The 20,415-nt window shown below is 36.4% G+C and overlaps 1 protein-coding gene across 4 annotated transcripts in view; it reads right to left on the minus strand.

Annotated features, from left to right (window-relative positions):
• LOC128220055 (protein timeless-like) overlaps window positions 1-20,415 on the minus strand; it is a 194,449-nt gene that overhangs the window by 49,312 nt on the left and 124,722 nt on the right. For all 4 annotated transcript variants that reach the window (XM_052928308.1, XM_052928307.1, XM_052928310.1 and 1 more), the window contains 3 exons: window positions 17,512-17,630; window positions 9,212-9,325; window positions 1,086-1,192 (listed from right to left, as the gene is read on the minus strand). In XM_052928308.1, coding sequence (XP_052784268.1) covers window positions 1,086-1,192; window positions 9,212-9,325; window positions 17,512-17,630 — 340 coding nt within the window. The remainder of the gene's footprint in view (window positions 1-1,085; window positions 1,193-9,211; window positions 9,326-17,511; window positions 17,631-20,415) is intronic.

The raw sequence follows: 20,415 nt of genomic DNA on the forward strand, positions 1-20,415 counted from the left end.
CATTTACAATATTTATACCTATAAAGATACACCAATGAACAATCATTATTAATACTGCAAAAAAAAATGCTTATTTAAAAACAAAAATACTAACTTGTACCAATGTACATCATGGGAGCAGTCAAACAAAAGTTCAACAAGCTTACATTTGGCATTGTCCAGATCTTTTTTTACATTCAAGGTCACAGTGACCTTGACCTTTGAGCCATTGACATCAAAATCAATAGGGGTCATCTTCTGGTCACATCCAACCTCTAATCAAGTTAGTACCAGTAGTAAAGGCATTGTCAAGATATCACTTGACAAGCTTTTCGCATTCAAGAGCACAGTGACATTGACCTTTGAGCCTATGACCTCAAAATCAATAGGGGGCATCTACTGGTCACGCCAAACCTACAAGTTTGAGGAACATAGGACAAGGTTTGGATCTACTGACCTACTGACATGTGCAATGCAAGATACTTCCTCTTCTTGGTAAGAGGGCATAACAAATGAATATATGAATTCATGTCTGGGCATAATGTTTATACGTTGGCAGTTTTAACAGCCATAGTAGGTATGACAATTTGCCAATAACCTTTGTTTGATTATATCCAGGCTATATTAAACCATGCTTATGTCACTGGAAATATGTGTACAAAGTTTCATCTAAATATCTTGAATGGTTATCTAATTTATCATTATATTTGTTAGGTGTTTTGCTACACAAGAGCATATTGCCACATGTAACATGCAACCAGTAACATTGCCTCAAAGTAAATTACGTTTTGTTTTTTTAATCATGATGGCCAAGGTTCCAGTTTATGCACTACAACAATGACGATGATGCCGATGACACCTAGGCTATGACATTACTTGACCTTTTTTATTCAAATCCAGACAAGCTAAAAAAACACTAATGCCCAACAAGGAATTAAAACACATGTTAAAAAAAAACACTAGAAATATCCATATTTTAATTTGCAGAAAAAAAATGCTGAGAGTTTGATAATAAATACTTTTTTTAATTATCAATCATAAAAATCTATTTGAATGGTTCCATAAAGAGAGGTCACTAAAAGTGGATATAATGAGTGCATGCCTACCCTGGAGTGACTTCATGTACATGAGATCCTCCCCCTGTAAGCCCCTCATCAGTTGGTACGTCATCATCTTGATCATCTCACGCAGTGCGCTTACACATAGGTGCAACCTGTTATAATAGACCAATATTTTCATTCATTATGATTTCATACCTTGATCATCCCTCATCATCTCCATCACTACCACCATCACAAGTGACAATGAAAGTTTCTGGATTCATGTTTCTTTAATTCACAATTTTTTTCACTGAATGCTTAACATAAGTAAGAGTTTAATCAGTTTTATTAGGGTATTTAAGGGTAATAAAACTCAACAATATCATATTGCCACTCGCTGTTATAGATAGTAAAGAGAAAGGGACATATTCGGCCTGTACCAAATCTTGGTATTCTTTGGAACAAAAGGTATTTCCCCACTATTCATGGGTCAATAATGGAATTTTTACATCATGGTAATCGGAAACTCAGTGATATTTTTCTCACAAGTATTCATAAGAAATAAAATAGGAACGCTGCAATGCAACGAAACCAGGTTTTTTATTTCGGAAACCTGAAATTATAGTCAATTCATTTCTTGTAAGAAGCAGCCTAAAGTAATTGGGCGAAAACCATTTTTCAATTGTAAGTATTAAACAATAACCTCGACTCCACACACTCAAAAATAATACAAAGCCCAATGACATCCCCATCCTAAGGACTTGATTTTTGATGAAAACCTGGTGAACACTAAAAGGGCATGCTGATAGTTGATAGCTGCAATACATCTTACAATTTCAGTCATTACAGGCATGATTAGTAAAAGCTAAGAGTAAGAGATGATTTTCTGTTGAAAAATATTGGAATATTCATATATAAAGGGTTATAAATATAAGTGGATCTTGAGCTATTTCCTATGTTTATGTGATTCAAAAAGAATTTGTGATTTAATTTATCTTTGGAATTCTTATATCATTTTTATTAGCCAAATGTTTACTGTATTATATCATGCATAGGACGCACTTTTTTTACCCCCAATTCTCGTCTTAAAAATTGCCTGCGTCCTTTCTTTGCTATTAGAATTTCATCTGTTTTTTTCCAAGTCCATTTCAGGTCGAAAATATCGGACCGGGGAAGAACACAAGAATAGTAAGTATCTGTACTGCGTCACCGAAGAGAACAACTGACATAGGTAAAATCACGCAAGTTAACACACGCAGAAATATATTGAATGTTTACTTTAAAATGATTTATTGAGAAATAAATTGAAAACAAACACGAGTGTTTAATTTTTTACAAAAGGGACGCTACTCACAAAAACTCGATGTGAGTCAGCACTTTAACTGGATTGAGGTATAACGGCAACGGAAAATCGGGAAAGGAGGTAAATATCAATTAATCGTTGTACATGATTTTAATGTTTCGAAATTTTACAAAATATGTTGTTGTATGTTACTGTTTTAAAAAATTAATAAAGGAATGTGCATAACGCAAAGTAACATTATTGTCACTATCAAATCTTTTCAAATGTGCGAAGGTGTGGAAAAAACCCTCTGTCTGTCATTAGAAAAACATCAGTACAACAATCAATTGCGATGGTAAAACCGTATGGTTGTTTGTTTCCACTTTACCCGACGTGCCTTCCGCTGGCAAGGCTAATAACCGACACACATTTATTATGCCGACAGGCTTTAATCCGCACAGCGACAAGCCTTATCAAACCAATCATCAGTTTTGACAATACACAGTTAAGCTGCAATTGCAACGGTTGCAACGGTTGACTGTTATTCAGAAGGCATGTCGGGACTATTGCAACTGTTGCAACGGTTGACTGTCAGTCAGAAGGCGTGTCGGGACTATTACGGGATTTGTATAAGTCTTATAATATGCGTGAATGTTCTCAAAATGTCAAGACATATATCATTCTTGTGTACGCTAAATTACCAAAATACGACAAAAATTATCGAAATACACAAGACAGTTATCGAAATATGCCTTAAATACAATTTTTTGTTTGTTTTTTACTTCAATACATCTTAAAAATACTTTACCAACCTCAATTTTTCGGCTCCCATTTTGACATTTTCCGCTGCGTCCTATCTTATATATTAAGGGTTTTTACCCGTTTTCTCAACTATTTTTTTGCCTGCCTCCTATACATGATATAATACGGTAGACAGCATGTTCATATATTTTACAAACACTTGAATCATGATTTTTGTTATTTTGTTATTATTTTGAGTTTTGGGTACAGGACTTATTTCTAACATACCATCATACACGAACATACCTGTACAAAATGCATATTTTCAAAGTTAACCTGTGAGAAAAAGTTGTGCTTGGTTTTGGGCTTGAACCCACAACTGCAGGGACACTAGAAAAACTATTTTGCTTAGTGTAGATCTCGCCAATACTGTTAAAACCCTGAGCTGTCTGGAATCCAACGTATGCAACAACTACATATTATGGGATACCATCCCTTACCCTTGGCTAAAACAGATATTTAGTGCAAAATGAATAATATTTGTGCACTTGTGCGTTTCGATTTTTACAGTTGTATTTACAGAAGTCATTTCTTTCTGGCAGGAAAATGACTGAACATAACAAAGTTAACAACAGGAATCTACAAGCAATTACTCATAATGGAGCCCAGTATTTGGTTGTTTCCACAGAAACCAAGTGTTATTCTACCATTAGATGCTCATAACAGAGTCTGCTACCAGTCGTTTCAAAGGAAACCAACAATTGTGATTTTACAAGCGTATTTCTTCATAATGGAGCTCAGTACTGGTTGTTACCATGGAAACAGGCTATTGTGATTCTACAAGCATATCTTCAGAAGAGAGCTTACTACATGTTGTAACAAAAGAAACTAACTTAAATATGATAAATAAAGTGTGATTCTACAAGATGATGCTCACAATGGAGACTAGTCTCAGTGTTTACCAAGCAAACAATTTTTAGTGTGATTTTACAAGCAGTAGAGAATAATCTCCTAAAAATCAAGCTTTTCAAAATCTTGGAAATTGCATTATTTAACAGTGAAAGATTGCAGAACTCTTTAGTTCATAGACAAGTCGCCAGATAAGCCCTCCAAGTTAATGCAGCAGACATAAGAAAGCTAATAAAAAATCAAAACAGTCCAACCCTTTTGCAAACACCAGCCAAGCAGGATTGCTTAGTGAATGTGTATTTTTCTTTGATACGTTAAATACAGTCATTTACCTAAGTTATCTCTGCTTAAAAGAGTAATTATTCTGTCACTACATCGTATGGTTCATAAAATAACACATTTGATACTATGACAATGCCATGGTTTTTTTTCTGATTTATTTACGAAATAATAAACAAGAGGGCCATGATGGCCCTAAATCGCTCGCCTGAGTAAAAGAGATTAACCTTTGTAATCAATATAGCTTGATATTTGTTCTCAAAGCTGTACATTATTATGATCCAAATTTCAAAACTGTAGCTTCAAAAATAAGATGTCAAAAAGGTACAATACAGGTAATCCACAGCATTGATATTTGTTTTCAAAACTGTACCCTGTACACATGGTCAAAATGTTATTGCTACACCTTAAAAAAAAACCCGAAGTAGGTAAAAAAGTCACAGTCAAAGTCATCCGAGGACAATATTGATATTTGTTGTCAAAAATGTTGCCACGAAAGTGACAACGAGCCAAGCAAACACAACATAGTGTGAAATCTTCCTACAGACTGTGAAAATGACATCGAGCGTGGAGAAATATCTACCCTCAAGAAATCAAGCCATCCCATCAAATTTTATAGGAAAATATAGTAAAAGAAAATATGTGTTTTAATCCAGTTCGAGCCAACGAGGATATCGAGCCAATGAGTTTTGACTGTAGCCAACTTCCTAATAAGCATTCCTTATTGAATAGGCCCTCTCTAGGGGTATTGGAAACATGCTAATTTATGGAACAATATGACCTTTAATTGTGGTCGAATCTTTTTTTACAGAAAATGAAATTATCTAAAGAATGGTTTGCATCATACCATTTTAAATTACTTCATTTCAGCTGAAACTGCAGTTCAAAGTGCATAAATAGACTCAACCAAAAAAACAATTGTTTGAAAATTGTTGGGATTGAATCCAGGATGTTTTTCATATTTAAATTTACTCTGTCATAAAAAAGACCTGTGTCCCAATTAAAAGCCGGCTAACTCTTGTCCTAAGGCATAATACACAGAAATTTGGCAGGAATACCCCCATCTGTGTCATGGACACCACAATGGAAAGCTACATCTGGCAGTGTGATTATTTTCATTTCAGTTTAATTTCAATCAGCTTAATATCGCCCAAAAAATCATTACCTATTATACTCAACTTTTACTTTTATAGACATCTAATTATGACAAGAAACTGAGACAATTGAAGTATTGAAATGACCAGTTTGAAATGTGGTGAAATGCTATCCAGCAATCAATCGAGTTAGCAATATGGGCATAGGAGCTGGGGCCGCATTTGGCCATGGCCCCAATACTCTGGCAAGTAGCGGCAATGGAGCCGCAAAAATTTGATATTGATTTTCTTAAAATCATATTTTAAATAAAGCTACACATATAGATAGACACCAGCCTGACACAATATTGAATGTACAGGTCACCATGTCATGATTACACCATCTAGCTATAAATTGGCATGTGAATGGTGTGATAACAGTCAGTGTATTATTAAAGATGGGTAAGTCGAAGAAGATGAGGCAATAAGCCAATAATCATTTGTATCGTTTTGATGTTTCTAGTTGATGGTGATAATTGTATTTGTTTCTAGTTGATGGTGATAATTGTATTTACTCGTTAATTCAGAATTATAATTAAATTTCAATCTCGTCACATTAAAGTTTGACTTAAAAATGGAGGTTTCAAATCAGCCTTAACATTTTAAGTTTCCAAAAACCTTTTGGCACTAAGAAAATTAAAGAGCTTTCAGATTACAATGGTTCCAAAGTCACTCGTGCCTTTACTATGAAATTAAGAGGTAAACCGTACAAATTTGCTAATGTACATACATTTTGAGACTGCCCGATTAGGAATATTTAAAAGTGAACACATACTGGTGTAGTAATGATTGCACAATAATAATTATGTCGCTGTTGCTAATAAAGATTGCAGGCTACAGATTGTGCATCCTGCTTAACATGTATGTCCGAGGCGATGAAAGGCGGCAAGATTGACAACACTAAAGTTGAGAGTGGGTTAATCATCATCGTGTGTTTGATTTATTGTGACTATCTATAACTTTTTTGTATATGCGACAGAAATACAACACTTACAAACCTGTCCATTTTTACTGTTTATCATATGAATGAATAGTTCTAAGTAAATAAATGTTACTAAACAATATATGTTTTATATCTATCAACTATTTTAACTGAAAAAAGAAGAAACAGAAAAACAGAAGAAAACATGAAAATAAAACCTGAATTCACTGGAAATCGAGTCTTTCAATGCTTAAAATTGAAAGAAATTCTCTACGGTAGGAGACACCCCTCCTAAGCCAACCCCTTCTGTGGCCACAATGTCAATATGCTTCCTACACACCTGTGTATTGGGGAGTAGGTAAATAGGTAAAAGCGGGGATATGCATTTTCATGCAGTAGTAGGCAATGTTGATGAAACATGTCTATATGTGCTAATGGGTATTATTATACCTCCCGTGATTTTCCCTTATAAAATTCGCATATAAACGCTATAAGCAAAACTGTAATGTTACCCCGAGACATAAAGCATTTTCTGTGTGATATAAATATTTTACCCTCTTGTGGATATAAAAATAGTACCGTGCCGTAATTAAAGTACTGATCGTAAGGCGCTTTTTTAAATATGTACCAATCAAGTGCTTGTAGTATTTGCAGACAAGATCATCTGTCAGTTTTGACAGATGCGAAAAATGGATGTAAACAAACAGTTTTCTTCGTTGTCCGAAGCGGATATAGTTGATTTAGATGACTCAAAAGATTCAGCAAGTACAAAACATTGTGTAAAATGAAGCGGTAATCTTGGCAAAGAAAACATCGATAAAACCCTGAAGAAATGCCAAAGTAAGAGGTTGTTTTTTGTTTCAGGAGCTCAAACGTAGAATTTGTTTTTGGTCTCGCTTTTTTTAACAACAGCATGTGAATTCATTAAATTGAATAAAGTGTACCATTTTTTTTACACCAGGTCTGGTTAACATCATGTTTTACCTGTGTCGACGAGGCAGAGAAAACTGAGACAGATGAAGAAATCAACACTTGCTGTACAGGTTGACTCTTCTGGACTGTGATTCCACCCCAGATGACTCAGTTGGTGAAGCTAGAATGTACGCCCAGCCTGGTGACAGCATGTGCCCAGTGAAAAGTTTTCAAACCTACATTAGAAAGCTTCATCCCAACAGTGCTGACCTATGGCAGAAGGCACGGGACAGCTTTGTACCTGCTTATGTCTTTTGGTATTGCAAAAGTCCGCCCGGGAAGAACAAGCTGTTTAACATGATGAGCCAAATTTCAGCAACTGCTCGTTTTTTAAAAAGGTACACAAACTCAGAGCAACATCAATCTTAGCACTGTATAGAGCAGGTTTGTGGCATGCAAGGTCATCAGAGCTACAGGACAAAACTCTGAATCATGATGATGGACTGTCAAGAGCTACACCCGTAGGTTGACAGAGGGAAACCAGAGACAGATGTCAGATGAGTAGCGCTTTACATGGCACAGAGTCAAAGCAACCAGAAGCATCTGAACACATTCAAGAATTGTCTATTGATGATTTGAATAATATATTTTCAGTGGCAATGAATTTTTAAAGATTGACTTGCCCACACCAACAACAGAGATTGTGAAAGCAAACAGTACAGTCAAGTCACCTGCACCTGTGACCACAAACTATCACATTGACCACCAAATGAATGTTGCTTCGATTATTCCTGGATCACCCTAAATAATTAACATTCCACGGGAACCAATAATGGTTATTTTAACATTGCACAGGCTCTCCAGCAATACATCTGAAAAAAACTAGGAATTTTTTTAAGGAATACTGACACAAAAACTAGGAGGTATTATCAGATAAAGTATACCTTACTACTTCTCTACTGTCCAATAACCTTACATATAAGTGTTCAGCTGACTGTAAAATTTGCTTCTGTTTGGTGTCACTTCAGCATAGTCCAACCTTATATCACCATGGTTGAAGGCCAAACTATGTATCAGTGACATGAAACCACTACTGCCAGTAGCATAGGCAAGTCAGCTGAACATCTTTACATTGTTCTCTGCAAAACACAATGAGAACACAAAATTGGAACCTTTAGACACAATGCTGCAAATGAAAAACTAGGAATACTAGGAGCATTTTAGAAAAACTAGGAGCACTTTAAATAAAATAGGAAAACTAGGAAAAACTAGGAATGGCTGGAGAGCCTGATTGCACCAAACATGAATAATTGCACTGTACATTTCCATTTTAATGGAAAATATAAAAAAAATCCCAGTGTGATAGAAGACATTTTGACTGTGATATACCTGTTTCTCTTTGATGTGATTGATTATTCATTATTACATTATTACAATAAATTGTTTGTTTCTGTTCACATAGACTATATTGTTTTTTCATTTTAATATCAAAATATTTTTCAGTATAATAAAATAAATATCAGATCTCATGGAGGACAATAATATATAATGTTAACCCTCACAAAGTTAAATTCAACTGAGGCGTAAGACTGAGGCGTTAGACTGAGGCATAAGACTGAGGCGTAAGACTGAGTCGTAAGACTGTGGCGTAAGACTGAGGCGTAAGACTGAGGCGTAAGACTGTGGCGTTAGACTGAGGCGTAAGACTGAGGCGTAAGACTGACATGTAAGACTGAGGCGTAAGACTGAGGCGTTAGACTGAGGCGTTAGACTGAGGCATAAGACTGAAGCGTAAGACTGAGTCGTAAGACTGAGGCGTAAGACTGAGGCGTAAGACTGAGGCATAAGACTGTGGCGTTAGACTGAGGCGTAAGACTGAGGCGTAAGACTCGGTTGATATTAACTTTTCCGGGTTAACATTATATGCTATCACTCTCCAAGGGATCTGATATGCATATAAAGACTGAACAACAGAAGGCCTGTACAAGATACAAACAGGTATGTATAGACAGACCTTCTCATTGGTAGACCATATAGCTTGTTAGTCTTGTATGCAGCCTGCACTTCCTCTCCATTAGTGACAGCCTCATACACCAGAAAGCCAAACACATCCTCTGTCAGCACCGCCCTGAAAAAATGTAGTGTGATATTGTGTTTATAAGATCGCATTGATGAACAATAAAAATAATGTAAGCATACAATACAATGATTTTCAATGAAAAGTTATATTTGAAATATCCTCTGACCTGTTGATCGACAAAACTTTAGTTATGTTGTTGTTGTTTTATTTATGGCTGAAATAATAACTGTACTTTGATAATAGAATGGAGTAAGTGTAAAATATAAAATGTTTATGATGTTTAGGTGTTAAAATAATAAGAATATTATAGAAATAAACTTGTATATTTAAATAAGTTAGCATTTTAATATTTAAGCTAACAATCTGAACATGCATTTTAGTTCCATATACTCTGACCTCACTTTTGAGCACGAAATGAGATCTTTTACATTTTCCATTGAAAACCATTTGACAAATTTCATGTGAAGTGTGAAAGGGTTCGTGACCTTGACCCCAGGTGCACAAGTTCACATGTAGACTAACATCCCATGCAGACTAACATATTTGTGAAAGTTTTTAACTCTTAACACATTTTTTTGTAGTTACAGGCTATTTTCTAATAAATCAACAGCCATAACTCTGCATTTACTTGGGTCAAGCCACACACAAAATTTTTACAAGGGGCAAAACCTCAAATGTGCTGCTCAATATTCCTGAAAAGTTTCCTCACTCTCGCTATTTTACTTTTGGAGATATGTGTAATACAAGAATTTGAGTTGAGCGGATGGACAGACGGACAAGGGCAAAACTATATGGAAGTATATATATTCATCCTTATCCATTCTCAAAATCTCACTCTCCCATTGTTGAGAATTTGTTCATGAACTGATAAACTGTTCATAAACTGTCCATCAAGTTCTTAAAACACATTAATGTAGTTCATCAACAGTTCATGAATCAAAGTTGATGAATTTTTCAACAGTTCATTAAAAGAAGTTCATGAACCTTATGCCATAATTAATTTAACTGAATTTCTTGCACAGATTTAATCAAAACAGAAGTCCATGAATGTGTTCATGAACCTAAGTTCTTGAACTTGAATTATCAAACTTCGACCAGCAGAAGGGTGCGGCAGCAACAGGCCGGTAGTTGAGGCGTGAGAGGTGGTGACTTTTTGGTGAAGATCAGATGAAAACTGTTTGACTCAAAAAGCCTTTTTGGATAATTCAAGGGCAATAACCCATAAATGCATGGGGCTATTTGGCTGGTAATTTTTTCCAATCTTCATAAAAAAATCCCAATCAAAATAAAGTCTTTTTATCTGTACTGGTTCATTTTGAAAATCCTAATAAATTATGTGATGAAGTTTTAGGGATGATTGATTCAGAAATCATCACATTCAGAGCTCAGTATGAAATATTATCTGTCATGATTTATTGCAATAGATATGTATACCCCAAGGATTGATATTACAGCCATTTTGGGTCTTTAAAAGGGAAAAGAAACTAATATTAAATGAATTCCACATCTGCTGGAGACTAGACAGCTTGTTCTTTTAACTGTAAAAAATTCCCAATTTCGGCATTTTCGCAACGCAAAATTTGCCAAAATGTCAAGTTTTTTTTTTCCAAAATGGGCAGAAAAAGCCCTGTAATTGTTACTGAAGCATCTGTTAAGTCAGTTTTTGTCTAGAAATAGGATCAATTGTCATTAACCTTTTAAATTAAATTACCATTATCAGGGGTCGACACTAACCATTTTTCCAAGGGATCCCGAAGGGACACCAACATTTGAAATCAGGTGTCCCTTCCTGAAATTAGGAGTCCCTTCCACTTTTTACATTTTTGAGCCTGTTTAATATTAAATTCAACATACAAATACAGTGTCTTTTACTTTTCAATTTGTAATTCAAGTATACACCATATTATACATGTTTTCAGCAGCATGTAATAACAAGTTTAGTAGCACTGAATGTCAGACATGTGAACCTCTGGCAATGGCAGTAAGGTATATTTGGGTCTCTTAGTTGGTAGATTAATGGGTTCAAAAGCGGTAGAGTGTCTAAGTCCCTTTTGTTTTCAGTCAAAAACAAAGATGGATACTATGTAAACAAAAACTTGATGTTGTTACTATTTTTAGATTTTCAGAAAATACGCATAAAATACATCATGGTTCAGGGTCTTGTCAGATGTCGGTGCTTTTCATTGAGAAACAGTAGGAATATTACATCTGGCTTGTGAAAACTGAAGCCAATATTAAGTAGAGCTGCTGATAAATCAATCAGACCGCCCAACAGGTATAGTGCATACCGGAAGAGCAGACGACCAAAAATTGTGTATGTTAATTTTCACGCCATAAAGTCATAACATTTTATAAATTGACTGTAGATAATGAATAAAACTTAGCAAAGTTTATTTCTATTTTGATTTGATCATAGCATTAAAATATAAGTCTTTAAAATTAACAAAGAATACTGATAAGTTGAATGCCAATAAACAAAGAATGCTGAATGTATGATGCCGGTCTTTTGTGCCATAAATGTTATTGTAAATACTCGAAGGTCGTATCATAAAGGTATCACCAGTAATGGCATCTTTTTTGAGCGGTTCTGACACATAAGCAAAACAATTCCACTTAAGTATTTTACCGATAATAAATCTCTGTCACCTCTGACCTTGTTGAAAATGTAAACAACAAAACGGAAGCGTTAACCCGCATGCGCCCTGTGTAATGACCAGTTTATTTATAGATTCATGATGAAACTAAAGTCAAAAAGTCAGCTATACTTTGGCTTTGGTGTGTCCGATAATAATAATTATAATATCATTTTGACATGCACTGTCAAGAAATTTAGGGGGACCCGAATTTATGTAATAAACTAATGAAATGCTACTTATTTATTGATATTTAGCGTTTATCAGTCAGAAATTTAAGTGTCCCGACGGAATACCAGACTTTGAAGTAAGGTGTCCCTCCCGAAAAATTGGTGTCCTCGGGATCCCGGGACCCCGTTAGTGTCGAACACTGCCATTATTCAAGCAAACTATGATGTACTGTCCATGACAAAATCAAAGTTAATCAACTTTAATTTATAAACATAATGATTATTGTGTATATTTTGGTCATTTTTTTCAATCATTTTTTAGCAGTTACATGTACCATTATTCATCAAATGAAATATTTTTGAGTGGGGGTGATAGATATAGATGAGAATCTTTAAACAAATTCAGACTATCAATAAATTTGAGCTCTTTTGTTTGAAAAAATAAAATAAGCTATCATTAATTTATATACCTCTGACATTGAAATTTTAATTTGCACTGATATGATAAGGCAGTACAAATAATGTTAGAAATAATTTTCAGGTTGAAAGATGGATGTAAAAGTGTCGGACATAAGCTTCAAAATTTAAGAAAACGTCATGGTCAGACTTCAACAAATACGAGCATTATTTTAAAATATAAAATTATTTTGCAGATACATTGTAGTTTTCGTCATCATATGTATAAGGTAGAAGGACCTGGGGCTGATTTCTCTAAACTACTAAAGTCTGTTATAACTCAATTAAGCTAAGCTCACTAATTTTTTTCTATAATTTGTGAAATATTCACTTTTTTGTATTTTTTTTTACTTGTTAAGATTGGCTATTTTGTAATTACAAAAGGATCTATAGGGGTCAGGCATTAAATTAGCAAATGCATACCACATTTTTAGAGAATTTAATGTAATTTTGGATTATTTCCTATGACAAAGTGGGGATCAGGGATATCAATCACATTCAATGATAGCTCTATTTTACGTAACAAATGATAAGATAGTTCATGAACTATTCATAACATTCATGAATTGATTCATGCACGGTTCATGAATAATTCATGAATGTGATGAACTGTTCATGAACAGTTCATGTTATTTTTAACAGGGTAATCAATAATATAGTACAAATTATGTTTGCATCTCTCAAATACATCACCACACAAAACAAAGACCACCATGTGACAATCAAGTTACAAAGTTACAAGTTGACACATGTGAGTGTGTGATGGGGGGGGGGGGGGCTGATATAACACAGATACAGTAACTACCTCCAAATCATTAGGTTGAAATAATCAATGAAATCTGTAAACTGTAAACTGTAATATCTTATGAAATGAATGCTTTTATATGAAAATTTATAGATTCTAGAAATACTACAATGGTAACTACAGGCAATTGCCCAATAGCAAAACATTGCTAACATAATTTAGCTATTTTAACCAAAGTCTGTCTACAATGGGTACATCATGTCTCTTTTTTCCTGTATATTGCAGGTTTATTACAGGTTTCTTGCAGGTTTCTTCCACCCCTAGATATTGCAGGTTTCTTGCAGGTCTCTTCCAACCCTAGATTTTACAGGTTTCTTCCACCCCTAGATATTGCAGGTTTCTTCCACCCCTAGATATTGCAGGTTTCTTGCAGGTTTCCTCCACCCCTAGATATTGCAGGTTTCTTGCAGGTTTCCTCCAACCCTAGATTTTACAGGTCTCTTCCACCCCTAGATATTGCAGGTTTCTTGCAGGTTTCCTCCACCCCTAGATATTGCAGGTTTCTTCCACCCCTAGATATTGCAGGTTTCTTGCAGGTCTCTTCCAACCCTAGATTTTACAGGTCTCTTCCACCCCTAGATATTGCAGGTTTCTTGCAGGTCTCTTCCAACCCTAGATTTTACAGGTCTCTTCCACCCCTAGATATTACAGGTTTCTTGCAGGTCTCTTCCAACCCTAGATTTTACAGGTCTCTTCCACCCCTAGATTTTACAGGTTTCTTCCACCCCTAGATATTGCAGGTTTCTTGCAGGTTTCCTCCACCCCTAGATATTGCAGGTTTCTTGCAGGTTTCCTCCAACCCTAGATTTTACAGGTTTCCTCCACCCCTAGATATTGCAGGTTTATTTCACCCCTAGATATTGCAGGTTTATTTCACCCCTAGATATTGCAGGTTTATTTCACCCCTAGATATTGCAGGTTTATTTCACCCCTAGATATTGCACGTTTATTTCACCCCTAGATATTGCAGGTTTATTTCACCCCTAGATATTGCAGGTTTATTTCACCCCTAGATATTGCAGGTTTATTTCACCCCTAGATATTGCAGGTTTATTTCACCCCTAGATATTGCAGGTTTATTTCACCCCTAGATATTGCAGGTTTCTTCCACCCCTAGATTTTACAGGTTTCTTCCACCCCTAGATAATCTTTCACCCCTAGATATTGCAGGTTTCTTCCAACCCAAGATATTGCAGGTTTCTTCCACCTCTATATATTGCAGGTTTCTTTCATCCCTAGATATTGCAGGTTTCTTCCACCACCAGATATTGCAGGTTTCTTTCACCCCTAGATATTGCAGGTTACTTCCACCCCTAGATATTGCAGGTTTCATCCATCCCTAGATATTGCAGGTTTCTTCCACCCCTTGATATTGAATGTTTCTTCCACCCCTAGATATTGCAGGTTACTTCCACCCCTAGATATTGCAGGTTTCTTCCACCCCTAGATATTGCAGGTTACTTCCACCCCTAGATATTGCAGGTTTCTTCCACCCCTAGATATTGCAGGTTACTTCCACCCCTAGATATTGCAGGTTTCTTCCACTCCTATATATTGCAGGTTTCTTCCACCCCTAGATATTGCAGGTTTCTTCCACCCCTATATATTGCAGGTTTCATCCATCCCTAGATATTGCAGGTTTCTTCCACCCCAAGATATTGCAGGTTTCTTCCACCCCTAGATATTGAAGGTTTCTTCCACCCCTTGATATTGAATGTTTCTTCCACCCCTAGATATTGCAGGTTTCTTCCACCCCTAGATATTGCAGGTTTCTTCCACCCCTATATATTGCAGGTTTCTTCCACCCCTAGATATTGCAGGTTTCTTCCACCCCTATATATTGCAGGTTTCTTCCACCCCTAGATATTGCAGGTTTCTTCCACCCCTAGATATTGCAGGTTTCTTCCACCCCTATATATTGCAGGTTTCTTCCACCCCTAGATATTGCAGGTTTCTTCCACCCCTAGATATTGCAGGTTTCTTCCACCCCTAGATATTGCAGGTTTCTTGCAGGTTTCCTCCACCCCTAGATATTGCAGGTTTCTTGCAGGTTTCTTCCACCATCAGATATTGCAGGTTTCTTCCACCCCTAGATTTTGCAGGTTTCTTCCACCCCTAGATATTGCAGGTTTCTTCCACCCCTAGATATTGCAGGTTTCATCCATCCCTAGATATTGCAGGTTTCTTCAACCCCTTGATATTGCAGTTTCTTCCACCTCTAGATATTGAAGATTTCTTTTACCCCTAGATATTGCAGGTTTCTTGCAGGTTTCTTCCACCCTCAGATATTGCAGGTTTCTTGCAGGTTTCTTCCACCCCTAGATATTGCAGGTTTCTTCCACCCCTAGATATTGCAGGTTTCTTCCACCCCTAGATATTGCAGGTTTCTTCCACCCCTAGATATTGCAGGTTTCTTCCACCCCTAGATATTGCAGGTTTCTTCCACCCCTAGATATTGCAGGTTTCTTGCAGGTTTCCTCCACCCCTAGATATTGCAGGTTTCTTGCAGGTTTCTTCCACCATCAGATATTGCAGGTTTCTTCCACCCCTAGATTTTGCAGGTTTCTTCCACCCCTAGATATTGCAGGTTTCTTCCACCCCTAGATATTGCAGGTTTCATCCATCCCTAGATATTGCAGGTTTCTTCAACCCCTTGATATTGCAGTTTCTTCCACCTCTAGATATTGAAGATTTCTTTTACCCCTAGATATTGCAGGTTTCTTGCAGGTTTCTTCCACCCTCAGATATTGCAGGTTTCTTGCAGGTTTCTTCCACCCCTAGATATTGCAGGTTTCTTCCACCCCTAGATATTGCAGGTTTCTTCCACCCCTAGATATTGCAGGTTTCTTCCACCCCTAGATATTGAAGGTTTCTTCCACCCCTAGATGTTCCAGGTTTCTTCCACCCCTAGATATTGCAGGTTTCTTCCACCTCTAGATATTGAAGATTTCTTTCACCCCTAGATATTGCAGGTTTCTTCCACCCCTAGATATTGCAGGTTACTTTTACCCTAGATATTGCAAGTTTCCTCCACCTCTAGATATTGCAGGTTTCTTCCCCACCTAGATATTTTTTTATTTTTTTTGGAAGGTTTCTTCAACCCCTAGATATTGAAGGTATCTTCCACCACCAGATATTGCAGGTTTCTCCACCCCTGGAAATGTTCAAACTGTTAAACCATTTATTTTTTTATTTTTATGATACCATCCAAGCAAATCTAATCGATTTGCGCCTTGTGCTAAATGAAGCCAAGCAAACAAATCAAGGTGTGAACATTTTACAAGAGCCTGCAAAAATGACATCGAGCCAAGCAAATAAAAACAAAGTGTGAAATTCTTTGCTTAAGGTGTTGACATATTCATACACAAAGAAATAAAGAAAAATATTTTGCTTTCGTATTTAATTTTGCATGGTTAACAATAACCAACGTGCCATTTTCCAAATCCAAAAAAAATGCACTGTAAACAAACATCTTGGCATTCTTATTTGACATTTTTTACTGCATCATTTCTATGGTATTAGGGGTTTAAGAAGAAAATCTGTAAAATACTAAGTATTCTAGCTAAGTTTTGAAGGCTACTATAATCTTGAATTACTCTTGTTTATTTCATTGGAGGAAACCAGTACTGTTGTTCTCATTTTGAGAGGTAAAGGGAACATATCCCAGGATCTCTTGGGTAAGAGGCAGACACACTTACCAGTTAGCCAGTCCCAGATTCTCTTAGGCAAGAGGCAGACACACTTACCAGTTAGCCAGTCCCAGATTCTCTTAGGCAAGAGGCAGACACACTTACCAGTTAGCCAGTCTCAGATTCTCTTAGGCAAGAGGCAGACACACTTACCAGTTAGCCAGTCTCAGATTCTCTTAGGCAAGAGGCAGACACACTTACCAGTTAGCCAGTCTCAGATTCTCTTAGGCAAGAGGCAGACATCTTTAGCAGTTGACCACTCTCCAACAACCTCTTGGGTGAGAGTCAGACAACTTTATCAGTTGAACTTTGAAACCATCTACTTATCTCAGGTAAAAAAGAAGCAAAAGATATCCATGCCAGACACATTACAACCACAGCATCATGATTTGAAAACACTTTATGGAGTTTTTGACCTACCAGATGCAAGACAGGACCATACAGTTTATATGTTATAAATGTAAGTAAAATTGAGTGTCACCTAATTTTGTTGAACTTAATCTTCTTTCTCCTGGCAAACTTGAGGAAGAAGGCGATACTCCACAGGTAGTATGAGTCATCCAGGGGCGACGCTAACTGCTGGGGCTGCAACAGCTCACTCTGAAACAATGAATACACATACATGTGTATAAGCAGGGAACACTCATAACGTCACCTTAGTGCAATAACTCAATAACTGCATATCCTTTCGAATACTGCTACTGTTCATCGACGCGCTACCGTAGCCGCCTAATGCAGACCAATTTTTCAAGGGTGCTGGTTACCGCTACTGTTTTACTGTAGGAATACTGTAGACGACTGAAACGTACCGGAAAAGTAGGTATGTCCAGTTCCACAGCCGCAAAATGCACATTTTCCACAAATTTGTGGTAAGTTTTTCATTAAAATAAGAAGGATTGTGAATTTTAAAAACAGCATTAATACGCTATGGTACTTTGTCTTAGAAACAGTTACTAAACTACGGAATTTCTTTCAAATATAATAAACATGCAAAAATAAGCAACGGTATTTCTTTAAAAATAGTCATTAAACATTATTCGCCTCTGGCATGTGTAAATTTGCTTTTATAAAATAGCATGCTTATGCTTTTCCTCTTGTATCAGAAGTACGCTGTGGTATCACTGTTAAATTTAAGAAATGAGCAAAACTGCGCAGTGGTATTACTGTGATATTTGTTTTACGGACTGTGTGTTAACTTCAATAAGGTAGACATTTCATGTTTGAATTAAACTAAATCAGTCCCTTAAGTGCACTTTGGTAGCGTTCTTGAATCTAGAAGACATTAGTATGCAAAACTACGCAGCGGTATTTCCTGTATAAACATAATACGTAATCAACATAACACAACCCATTTCAAAGGCGACGTTGCCTTTGAAGGTCATTAAACGCTAGTTACGCTTCCTTTTAAAACTGTTGAAATATATGCTATAACTTTCTTATAAATCCAACCGGACATCTATTACGTAATCTCTATAAAGTTATCATGGAAACCATAGTGACTGCAAATGTATCAACAGAACATCCATTACAAAATAGCTGTCACAGTTGCCATGAAAACCACTGCAATAGACAATTAACCAACCTGACAAATATCACAAGGTCGCATCAAGGTTACATTTGAACCACAGTGACTCCTGTTATGAAAGTTGTATGGGAAAGGAGCATGATTTAATAAAACATGCATCAACACATATCTGTCGATGAAGCAATGATCAAATGTCACCATTCAAGAATCGTTGGTGCTCCGTGTGTCATGGGGTATCTCAGGAATTACCAGGCGTACTTAAGTCGAAAGATAGAAGTAGGGTTTACTCAAACAGTTGTAGAGAACTGAAGAGAAAACATCCCAGGATGATCATGTTGTATTTGCCGACAAGTTTAAAACATCAGTTCCTCTGGCGTTTGGAAAAAAAATCTATACATTCGTGTCACGCATTAAACACCGGAAGGACATATTGGTCAATCGCAAAATCAGTCCACGAAAAGAGATGGCAAAGTTAGGATGCTCAGCAGAGGGGAACACATGGCATGAAATATTTCGGACCGGAAGCTTATATCCAGTGCATGGGAATAATCAAAACATGTGTGCAACCCGATGACATGTTTCAATACTATAATAACTAGCCGACAGAACAAGGTTTTGACGGAAGAAGTAAATACAAAAGGAAAGTGGGAAAAACATGCATCAAAGTTATTTTTTAATTAAACTAGAAATGTGTCCATAGGACACGGATGCCCCCACTTCGATTTTTTGTCACAGAAAATAAGCCATAATGATTATTCAGGATAATCTGAGGGCCCTAACTCCTAAATGATTAAAGCGATTTCCATGGCTATCGAACTTGATCAAGATATTATGGTCACAAACATGTGTTAAAAGTTTGGTGAGGATTGGACAAACAGTTTTCAAGAATTAGATCGGAAACAATCTTCGGGACGTATTTTTCAAGTCTTTTTTGCAAATAAAGGGCCGTAACTCCTAAATGACAAAAGCGATTTCCATGGCTATCGAACTTGATCAAGATATTATGGTCACAATCATGTATGTAAAGTTTGGTGAGGATTGGACACATACTTTTCAAGAATTAGATTGGAAACATATATTTTTGAAGTATTTTTGGCAAAAAAGGGCCGTAACTCCTAAATGACTAAAGCGATTTCCATGACTATCGAACTTGATCAAGATATTATGGTCACAAACATGTGTTTAAAGTTTGGTGAGGATTGGACAAACGGTTTTCAAGAATTAGATCGGAAACAATCTTCGAGAACGTACGTACGTACGTACGTACGGACAGACGTACGTACGTACGGACAAGGGCAACCCTATATGCCGCCACTTTGTGGGGGCATAAAAAGGACATGGGTGTTGTAGACAGTCAACATTTACAATGTACCAACACAAAGTGCTTATTTGTGGACATAATTTGTGTGGTTTGCCATGGACATCTCCCTTGTGATTCATCATGTATAAAGCGTCAACCCTCCGGCTACCTATAAGCTGTTTGAGAGAATGGTAATACCTTTTTTTACAGTATATTACAAACATGCTGTAGAATGTTAAATAGTAACCATAATCAGGTTTAATAACATATTGATCGTTGCATGTACCAAAATGAAACATGAACAACATCTTTTAAAATCAATCAGCTGTTTAATGTTTTATGTTTCTGATATTAGGTTGCAGAACAACTTATCGGCGGAAATAGCACACGTATAAGGAAATCCAAACAAAAAAGCAACATTTTTTAACTTGACCTCTTTGGCAATGTGCAGTGCAGAGTCAGCTTGCACGAGTATAATTCTAATGTTTATAAAATAAAACTCAAATGAAATGTTATTTTATTTAAGGGTATGTTTGATTTCGTATCGTGGCATTACCTCT

This window comes from Mya arenaria, chromosome 15 (genome assembly GCF_026914265.1).
Source record: "Mya arenaria isolate MELC-2E11 chromosome 15, ASM2691426v1".
NCBI classification, from domain to species: domain Eukaryota; kingdom Metazoa; phylum Mollusca; class Bivalvia; order Myida; family Myidae; genus Mya; species Mya arenaria.